Source organism: Austrofundulus limnaeus, unplaced genomic scaffold, assembly GCF_001266775.1.
Source record: "Austrofundulus limnaeus strain Quisiro unplaced genomic scaffold, Austrofundulus_limnaeus-1.0 Scaffold108, whole genome shotgun sequence".
Classification (NCBI taxonomy): Eukaryota; Metazoa; Chordata; class Actinopteri; order Cyprinodontiformes; family Rivulidae; genus Austrofundulus; species Austrofundulus limnaeus.
The window spans coordinates 42,962-53,650 of NW_013952510.1; the positions used below are offsets into that span (position 1 = coordinate 42,962).

Sequence of the window (10,689 nt, forward strand, 5' to 3'; positions counted from 1 at the left end):
TGAGAGTCTTTAATACAGTCCTGTGAAGGCAGGGATGACACACCGACATGGCTGCTTATAAAACTATGAATAATTTCTGTTAAATAATTAATTAAAATAGACTCATCATCAAAAGASAGATCAGGATCAGAAAGTTGCTTCGTAGCGATGGAGATGACCCGCTAAAGTGACAGGAGCACCCCTTCGGGTTCCGGGGACTCGGTGTATTGGGCGACGGTGGAGGAGCTGGACATCTGAGCCAGTCCACCCCAGCAGACTTTGGGGCAACATACTCCTGGTTTAGTCCTCCATTCTTAAGAATCCAATAGAAGCTGTCCTTGAAGAAATAGGCATCTCCTGAAGAACAGCAGAGATGATGCAGAAATCATCAAACAAATGGAACTCAATGAAGTAGAAATAAAATATATATTTTATGATGGACTGATTTAGTTTTTTGGTCATACTGTTACGCATGTACAGGGGTATTAGAGGTTTACTGTATCTGCTTCAACACTCCTGATTTGAATGAATGGAAAATTAACATGCTTCTGCAAAACTTGGAGGCCATTCAATGACCGAATCAGGTGGGTGGAAGCAAGTAAAGCAAGCAGGACAGTGGTTCTCGAAAACCAGGATTAGACACTCTTGCTCTACAGGTCTTAAAGATATTGTGTCTCAATGACTGTGACTTTTGAAGACTTAGCTATTGTGAGAAAATATGAGCTGAAGTTTCACTGAATTCTGAATGACCAAGTGACCTGTGAGTCATGTTGATGTGCAGTTTCTTTTGGTGTGCACAGTTCACAAAACGGTGGCGTACCATTATTTCTTTTCAAACCTATAAAACAGATGTAGGTGGGTGCCATGCAGTCACCCACCTATGCCWGTTTCATACTCACATCAGCCACACTTCAGTTTAGGAATTATTAGAGTATATATTTTCACCAATGTTCTGAACATGTTCACCATTCAAGCGATAAGACTGTCAGCCTCTGCAACTCAAGTGATGCTCACAGTACACTCTGGAGACAACTTTTAGCTAGCCCTCAAATATTTTTTCTTCATCACCAACCAGAAAACTACCCCAGACGAAACTTATTCTTCAGATAAACTAAGTCTCTCATCCTCTCCTCAACTATATAACCTCACTTTGTTGTGGTTTGGTTCCTACTTTAGTGAAGGCTTCAATGTATTAAAGGGGCAATATTATGTGTTTCTCAGGCATACATTTAAATACCATAATTAAGTATCTATGTCACCTTTAATTGTTATCAAAATGCTGTTTTTATGTTTAAATAGAAAATAAACCTATCTTCTCATCACTTCCTCCTCTAAACGCCTTGAAATTGGCCTCTGTCTCTTTAAGAACCTCCTTCCACTTCTGTCTCTCCCATTTCGGTGCAGGGGTGGGGGGTGGGGGCTGCCATGATGCAGTTTACTTGGCATCTGAAAGTACATTTCCTCCAAGGTATTTTTAATCTGAAAGGAGCTTCACTGGGTGAGAATTTTTGTTGAAAGCTCAGCAGACAGTTTAAGTTTCACTTTCACTTTCATCCGAGAGCCTACAGGAGTCATGGGCGGGGTGTGTGGGAAGGGGGGGGCGCTCTGCCATGAGGAAGTTTGGCCTAAAGACACGTCCCAGGTGCATTCCTGGTACCAAAAGGCGTTTCTGGTCCCCACCTGTCGTTTTGCTCCTCAGCATGGCTTCCTAAAAACGCTGCAGGATTTCTCAAACATGCATGAATGGGTCAAAGCAAGGCTTTGAGCATGTTTTTTCTGAGAGTATAAAATTATAACATGATATAAAACTCAAAAAAGTTGATTTTACATGATATTGCCCCTTTAATGTTTCTCAAAACTCAAAGTCTACAGTTACCCCTTCATCCTGAAAATGTTGTTTTGTCAATGTCCAACTTTCTCACTCTGCACAAACTTTGCCAGAAGCACTCATWTGTAATGAATATTAAGAAAGAGACTCTTCAAAACAGTAAAAATAACTGCCTAGCATGACTAGAAGTAATGAATACAAATTCCTTTAAGTCAGATTACTTTTGTTCCATTCAAATACAAGTAAGACGATAATTTTTATTTTCATTACAGAAATTTTTTCTTATTGTCTTCATGTTGACTAAAGAATGCTGTCACCCAAAAATGAACTGCCCGTGTGCTTTTCGTTGATCTTACCAGACAAAAACTGAATTTACATTTGTGCATCTAAGTGGGACGTTACCTTCTCCCCAGCTTATGACATCATCCATGTGGATCGGTGCTCCTCCCCAGATGCTGTTGTCCCGAGGGTAGTCCGGATCTGGCTGCCAAGTCACCTGCTCACCCCTTTGAGTCTCATCAAACCTCCAGAACTCCCCACCACTGAACAGGTAGGTCTTGCCATTGTGGGCCCAGACAAAGGCTGCATCTACCCGGTTCACCAAAGTTCCATCTTTCCTCCGCATGCCCCAGTCAGAGAGGGGCCGAGGGTACCCCCTCATGGCCTCTGTGTTTTTGAAAACCCAATACTGAGAACCTGAGAGAAGGAGGAGAAAAAAAAACACTATCAAGCCAATTCAACTCTTTGGCATTTGAAATTGGATTTTTTATTTCCTTATTGCAAGTCTGAACTGAATGTGATGTGCATGTGTTACGAATTGAAAAATTCAAGATCAGTTTCTTTCATTGAGATGTCACAACGTCAGGATAKCAGCCAACTTAAGTCAGTGCTGATTTAGAGAACAAAAGAAATGTTTTTCTCATTACACTTGTAGATTGTTAGTGTTCTTGTCAAAACAGTTTGATGATAAATTCCCTAGTATTTTAGTGAAGGCCTTTCCTTAAGGCCCTGTCACACTATTTTAGACAACTTATGCAAACTTATTAAAATTTGGAGACATCAACGATGAAGATGGAATAAAAAAATTCAACTGGAATCTTCTTTTAGGCATGTACATGCTGTAATGCTAACAAAGTGATCAAATATCTAACTTTTTTTTTAGTCATGTAGTTGGAAAAAAACATTTCAGAAGATGGCATAAGTTGTCTAAAACGTCAGAACCTTTATTTAATCTTTGACCAAAACGCCCACAACACATAAAAATAACATCAAATTTATGAGCAGAAACAACCTTGTTCACACCCTGTGATGCTAAAATTACACACACAGTGTTTGTTTCCCACCTATAAAGAAGACAATTCTGCTGTCACTCCTCCTCTCATAAACAGCATCAATCTTATTTGTTYCTGGAGGAAGTCCCATCCAAAAGTTTTGGATTTGTGCCGGACCTGTGGACACTAAAAGCCCATCTTGCTGAGTTCTCCAGAAGTGCTGACCTTTCGAAGAGAAGAAAAATGTACTGGATTCAGATAGAGTCAGAAAGTTCATCTGATGAAAAAGATCAACAAAAATACTCATCAAGGTGGCTATTTTGTTTTATTAGTATAGTTCTTTTGAAGCTCATGTGTTTTTTTCTTAAAATTGTTGCTATGATTTTTCTGTTCTCACCTTTAAAAAAGAAGACTTCTCCCCTGATATTTGCTACAGCGTCAAAGCTTCCCTTACACCGGTCTTGAAATGAAGGATCAGGACTGGGGCAGAGAAAAGTACTCTTTTATTCATCGTAGTGTCAATGAAAAAGCCACTAGAGGGTGCTAAAAACCCAAACACGTCCACTGAAAGCTGTTTCTGCATGGCCTTAAATGACATTCACATACTTGTTCATTTAATCAACATTAAATGGCTTATTGGACTGTGTCCTTTGGTTCTACCCACTTCTTTGTTGGTCTTGGGAGTTTTGTTGGTCTTGGTGGAGGCGGAGGAGGTAGGCGTGTTGGGTTAGGTTTAACAACACCTGGTTGTCGGTCATCTCTCACACCTGAAATAGATATGTGACACAGACAGCGTTAAAAAAGGAAAGGAAAGCTGATGAGAGCATGAGAAAACCGCTGGAGGAAATAACATTCTTCTCAATAACTGGGGGGTTTTGACAAGATTTGACTCACTATTATTAGTCTTTTTGTGTAGGTCCAACTTTACCCACAYTAGATCATTATACAGTTTATATATATGTTAGAGGATGGGGTTAGCCTTTTGATAATTTCAATTCAATTCAATTCAGTTTATTTATATAGCTCTAAGTCACAATACACGTTTTGTCTCAGGGCACTGTACATAAAAAGAAAAATCTAAAGAAGAAACCAGCAGGCTGTGTTGAATCACTTCATCACAGTCTCCCATCCTGAGCAAACGGTGGAGAGGAAAAACTCCCTGCTAATCAGGAAGAAACCTCCAGCAGAACCAGGCTCAGGACAGGCGGCCATCTGCCTCGGCCGGCTGGTTGAGGGAGATGGCTTATTGTATAATTTATCACTCAAGAAGCACAAGATTAGGAAGCAGAAGATGTTTCAATTGGAATTTTTAGAAAGCCAAACAATAGCTAAAACAAGAATATAATAGTTAACTAGACATGGGTTTTTACGATGTAAAAACAAGTGTGCATTGCCACGTAGCATGTCATTGCAGCATGGCTTTGCCTGCAGCATTGGACTTTAAGAATGAAATGTGACCAAGTTCAAATGTGTTTTCTGACAGCTTGTGCTTGTCAAGTCAGCAGGTGTCTGTAATGAACGTAATTGTGTAACAATATGAAGTCTGTAGAGATTTTTTGTTAAAGTGSYTGTAGCTGGGTTTTGAACCCTGATCTCCCACATGAAAGCCCATAGAGTTAACCATGAGACCATTGGAACTGTGGCAGAGGGTACTGCTAAGGGTTGGTTTGTATGTGTGCAGAAAGGGGCCACATTGCCAATGCAATTGTTGACACTGAACTGCAATATATTACAGCAATAGAGCAATATTAGGACAATATTATAGTAAAACATCAAAATACAATCATATYAGTGTTGTAAACGCTGAACTATTGAGATTAAATATTATTAAACTATGGTTCAGTACTGAGTAGATACAGCAGGGGGCAGTATTGGACCAATACAAGGCTCCATTGACTMCCATTATAAATTATTAAACATTAATATTTCAAAAACTATAAGTTGTACAGGCACCAAAAGGCAAAGCCATCATTTGGCATATGAGCTTTACAGATACAAATTACAATGGCAGCTCTAGGAAAAAGTATGCAGGAGGAGAAGCATGCCAAAGTGGAGATGACTTGGATGGGAAACGATCACAATAGTGTACATTGCATTGGCAATGCACACTAATAAGTAAAGCCTGCTAAAAACTTAGTCAGTTTGACTTTCCACCTGAAAGGAAATGTTGCAACAAATTGTAGGATATAATTCCTTGTTAAATTACAGGCATGCTAACCTCTCAGCAGACTCTCTAGTTTCTCCACACAATATTGTATTTACCTCCAGTCTCCTCTGGYGATAAAAGTCTTTAAGACAAAGAAAATTGTCTATATGATATTTTGAGCATAACTAATGTTGGAATCATTGATAGAAATATTWGAAATGATTGTGAACACAGACCAGTTCTATCAGATGCAGTTTATGTGGAAAGAATTCAGTGTGCTCAGTCCACAGAGACAGTGCTGTAATGTGTTTTAAAGTTACTTTCTTGTGTTTTGTTCTTCTTTACACTCTGTCCTTTTTAGAATTGTTCTCATGCGTGTTTTCTAAGCCTTTTCAAAAGTATTTTATTACTCAGTCGACAATGACAAGATGAAATGTGATCACATATTGAGTAGAGTTTGACAAATTGCCATGTTGTGTAACTAAAGAAAAGTAAACTTGACACAAGTCTGACAGAAACCTACTCARTTTTGTGTTTTATTTAACCAGTCATCATTTCTTTGTATGAGGTTTAAATCTTACTAAAAGAAAAACTAATATTTTTCAGGGGTATCTTCAGAATCACTAAACTAAATGTCAGTATAATTTTTTTGATAGCAGATTTTTGTCCAGGTTGCATAAGGAAGGGCATCTGACAAAAAATAATTGGCAAGTCTTTCTTGTGAATTTGCTCGCTGGCAACTCCTGAAGGGGAGTCATCAAAAAAAAAAAAAAAACCTAACAAACAAATTTAACACTTAGTTAATCCTACTTTACTTCCTTTTTGGAGTGTAAATGTCATGAAGTAAGTTAAAAACAACCATAAAGTATAATCAGAATCGTATGTTCTTAAATTAAAATTAATTAAGTAAAATTTTTTACCAGATGCCAACTGAAATAAGCATGTTCACTTACAGAAAGTGACTGAAAATACAGCAGTGGTAATATGGATGAGCTGGACATCTCAATACTTTTGATGTACTGGTACACATTCATGTTCAGATTTGTTGAGTGAACTAAAAGACAGATTAGGTGGAAATGMGAAATTTGAATTCTAGAAGAAATTTTGCTAAAGATGCGTGAGGTTGAGAGCCATTTTATGTATTTATGGCTCCCCACTGCCCTGCCTGATCCCCAGGCCCTGCCAGATCTGGATTTCTTTATTTCTCCTTTCCTTTGTGTTTAACAGCAGATTCACTCTTATATCTGCATGTCTTCTTCATTTTGTGCCAGCACAGTTTTACCATATTTGTTTACCTACAGAGACCTTGACCTGCCTAATTGTTGAAGTATGGCARMWTGATGGCTCAGTGGTTAGCACCAATGCCTCACAGCAAAAAGGTTCCTGGGTTCAATACCTGGTTCTGACCTGGGGTCTTACTTTGTTTGCATGTTCTCCTCGTGCTTGTGTGGGTTTTCTCCRGGTTCTATGGTTTCCCCCACACCCCATAAAACAATAGGTYGCCTTCAGGCCATCCTTGAAGTAGAGATCTGCTATCTCATCTCAATAATGGTAAAATAAAAAGTTAACTCAAGCGTTCACATGGTTTTTGACAGATTAAGCCGTGTGCTAAACGTCGACCCATATTTTGGAATTGCATATTGATATATCTGGAAAACTACTAGAGTAAACTTTTTCAAACTGCACCAATCGGCAGAATAATCTTTTTAATGTTTGAGTTCACACTTTGCAATAAGTTTGGATATCATCTGCAATTGGAGCTGAAGAGATCTTATCAGAGAAGCACGAGTCTTAATACACTTGAGATGTTATTTGTAGCTAATAAATAAACCATTCTGACCGTAGAGCTGTTGGATGGCCATCCTGTCATCCAAGGCCAGCTTGAAGATGGAAAAATCTTCCACAGAGCCTTGGTAGTACGGCCTCATGATGGAGGGATCAGAGGARGAATGAGACAGGCCCAGAGCGTGGCCGAACTCATGCACAGCCACTGTGAACAAGTCTGTGCTGCTGCTGTCACCTGTGGAGGTGTGAAGCTAAAATGTTACTGGATCCCACAAACACATGCACTTTAAATGTTTCTGGCCTCTGTGTGTGTGACCTAACACTGATAATTGGAGTAAGAAATACCTCCATAACTCCAGATTTCATGATCATCAAAGTGAGTGTCACCAGACACTTCACTGTCACCGGGGAAGAAGGCGTGGGCCAGAGTGCCGCCCTGTCCGTCAAATGGGTAGCCATCGTCATGAAGCAAGCTGGCAAATGACACTTTGATGTCCCCTCCAACTGTGGCCCCTCTTCTGTYGCCCGCCAACTGGCGGAAATTTAAGGGGGCCACATCACTCCAGGCTTTGAAGGCATGACGCAAGAGGTTGTCCACTGTGTTTTTAGGGAGKTTGGGGGAAATGGAGGGCGTGGGGTAGCTGTGGACACTAGAAGAAAAGAGGTTTTGTTTTAAGAAACTGAAGGTTTGAGTCTTTWATAGGCCCCATAGCCACTCTTTTAAAGGGATCCCCGATTAGTTGTAACATTAGACTTTATTTGATAAACATATATTTTAACTGTAAAATAAAGACTGCAAAAATACTGTAGGCTGTTTAGTTTTGTACATTTTTAAAAATGTATTTTTACACGGACGGAGCCATTTTATTTACAYRCWAAGCATTCTGGGTAAATGATGACRTGGATAGGTCATCGGTGSGAGGCTGCTAGTGAGCTATATCCACCCTGAAGGTTAATCTTGGACAATATCTGACGATTGACTCTTTTAAATGAAACCAGAGAGCGTTGACAGAGAGGAGAAGGTAGAAATGACTCAGCCTGBAACTGAAAATATGGATGGAGGACAACAGAGCTGCTTCATGGAAGAASAACCTCAGCTTAGCCTGTTAGCCTTTGTGCTAGCACTGACGCTATATTGACTTATATGTATTAGCTCGGTGCTAGTGCGACAAACAAGCTAAACTGAGGTCCTCCATCCATATTTTCAGTTGCAGGCTGAGTCATTTTTGTGTTCCCCTCTCTGTCAACGCTCTCTGGTTTCATTTAAAAGAGTCAATCGTCAGATATTGTCCAAGATTAACCTTCAGGGTGGATATAGCTCACTAGCAGCCTTGCAACGCTGAGGACCTATCCATATCATCATTTACCCAGAATGCTTTGCATATAAATAAAATGGCCCCGTCCGTGTAATATATTTTTTAACTTTTAGTTAAAAAATTATACAAACTAAACATCCTACAGTATTTTTACAGTCTTTGTTTTACAGTTAAAATATATGTTTATTAAATAAAGTCTAATATTACAACTAATCGGAGATCCCTGTAAGACTTCTGCTAATCCTCAAAACATGTTTTTTTTAATAGATCTTATAATTTGTTTGACTTTCACAAGTTTTAGGAAACCTTGACCAAAAAAAGTGAATGATCAAAAAWAAGCTCGTGATTCACGAGTGTCAAAACCACAACTTGCTGTGACAGGAAACACACCTCCATGTGAGGTCTGTCTTTGTCCACTTCAGGCCTGACAGTGCGTATCTTTTCCTCCTCCTCCTCCTCCTTATGTCCTCGCCTCCTACAACGTCGGGGAGCGAGCACCGTGGTGTGGACATGAGTTTGATCGTTTCTCCGTCTGCAGGACAAGTTGATCACAACCATGTGTTGAAACTGCACCGACTGGAGGGAACGTTCAGACATCATCTGACTCTACACATGATATGTTGGCTTATACTGTAATGCTGAGGTTGTTACCAAGCAGCCCAGTTTCAGGGACCCCTCCAAATCGCTGCATTACACGGATAGCTTTCTCGATCCCTTCCCTGGTCTGCAGTTTGCTGCTGCGTGGGTCAGGAGAAGGAAGGTAGCCGTATTTGCTCAGCCAGTCCTAGGAAAACCGGAATAAATGATGCAACTTACATAAAAACAAACACACATAGTCACACATATGATTAAACAAAATTTCATTAATCTCTTAATTAGGAGCCGAACTTTCTTGTCATCTTTTAAATCAGTCTTGATCAACAGTTTTGCATGTTTTCTGAAGATCTTTCAAAGTTTTTCTTGGAAGTTTGCTCAGTTTCCGTACAGTACTCATTCCTAATTATGACATATCTTGCAGAATTTGCTTAAGAATGCAAGGAAATTAAACAAGTAAGGCAAAGATTTATCAGGCAAAAAAAGACTGCAGCTATACAGAAGATGAACAGCATCTGAAATTTTATGTTTTTAGAAAATAAAAGACAATCCAACAAAGACAAGAGAGATGCATCATCCTTCAGCTGATCAAGTTTTCAGCTCTTGGGGAATCATCTCATTAAATCTRAAATACTATTTTGTGTCTTTATTKTTTATTTTATTTTTAATGGGGGGTGTATATATTAACCACAGAAGCAGATTGTGTCTTTGTGACAAAGTGCTGGTAACAAAGTGCCCAAARATTMATTTTAATATTGGTTCTGTGYRAAATTGACTGTGATGTGTCGACACAGCCCTTTGCCTGAAAGATTGACAGATCAAATGTGGATCAAGTGGTTTAACAGACAAAACTCTCAAAAATCATGTAAATATGGGCAGGTACTAGATGAGAATACTGTATGTGAAAAAGCAGYTGAAGTTCAAAGAAAAACTTTGAAGGATCTTCGAAAAAAATTGATAAACTGTTAAAGATTATAAAAAAGTCTGGCTGTTCAGAAGCTAAATAGAAAGAAATGATGGATTAAGACTTTTGCATGTCCTGTATTAATGTCATGTGGTATAACACACACCCTGCTTCACTCATATGATCAGCTTCCAGTCTTGTGTAGTTAACAGTGCAGTGTGTCAGTCATCACTTCCTGTCCATGTTGTGTCAGGTGCATGATGGTAAATGAGAACAGTCAGTTAAAGTCTCATTCTGCGCCTGAAAGGAAAAAGGTGTTGGCCCCACTGACAAACTGTCTCTCTCTGGGGTTTAACCACAGCAATCTGTTTATGAAATGTAGTTTGATTTTCTTCTTTAGCTTGTGTCAAACATGTCCTTCTTCTGTGCTTTTTATTAAGCCTTTATTAAAATTGTTAAAATACTGTGATTTGTTTGAAATGACGACAATTCCTGTAACAGAAGTGAATCAACTCTTTTCCTGACTAAACATGACACTGGTCACGCCAAAAAGATGCAATAATAAAGAAATTTAAGGAACTTTGTGGTTGACGTGTAAATGGGAAGCTTAGAGGTTTCCTAACTATTTCCTTTTTCGTGACTTGCAGCCAGTGTTTTTTTATGTGTCTTCCAAAAAATCAGTAAATGTGTTTTAATGTTAACCCAAACTTCATTTTATGCATATTTTATTGATTTCATATGATCTCTAATGCTCACATGGGTTTTTGTTCCGACACATCTTCCTAACAAAATGACATGCCACCAAATGTGTAACTTGCCATTAAAACCTCAGTCTATATAATTAACATAATAATATTACACAATTA

The 10,689-nt window shown here is 38.9% G+C and overlaps 1 protein-coding gene across 1 annotated transcript in view; it reads right to left on the reverse strand.

Annotated features, from left to right (window-relative positions):
* The window catches only part of mmp25b (matrix metallopeptidase 25b), an 11,580-nt gene continuing 891 nt past the window's right edge, over positions 1–10,689 (reverse strand). The window contains exons 3-11 of the mRNA XM_014013894.1: positions 8,977–9,109; positions 8,716–8,857; positions 7,355–7,659; positions 7,065–7,244; positions 3,743–3,845; positions 3,476–3,558; positions 3,151–3,303; positions 2,210–2,503; positions 1–336 (exon numbers count right to left, since the gene is read on the reverse strand). Of these exons, the coding sequence (XP_013869348.1) occupies positions 92–336; positions 2,210–2,503; positions 3,151–3,303; positions 3,476–3,558; positions 3,743–3,845; positions 7,065–7,244; positions 7,355–7,659; positions 8,716–8,857; positions 8,977–9,109 (1,638 nt within the window). The 3' untranslated portion in view covers positions 1–91. The remainder of the gene's footprint in view (positions 337–2,209; positions 2,504–3,150; positions 3,304–3,475; positions 3,559–3,742; positions 3,846–7,064; positions 7,245–7,354; positions 7,660–8,715; positions 8,858–8,976; positions 9,110–10,689) is intronic.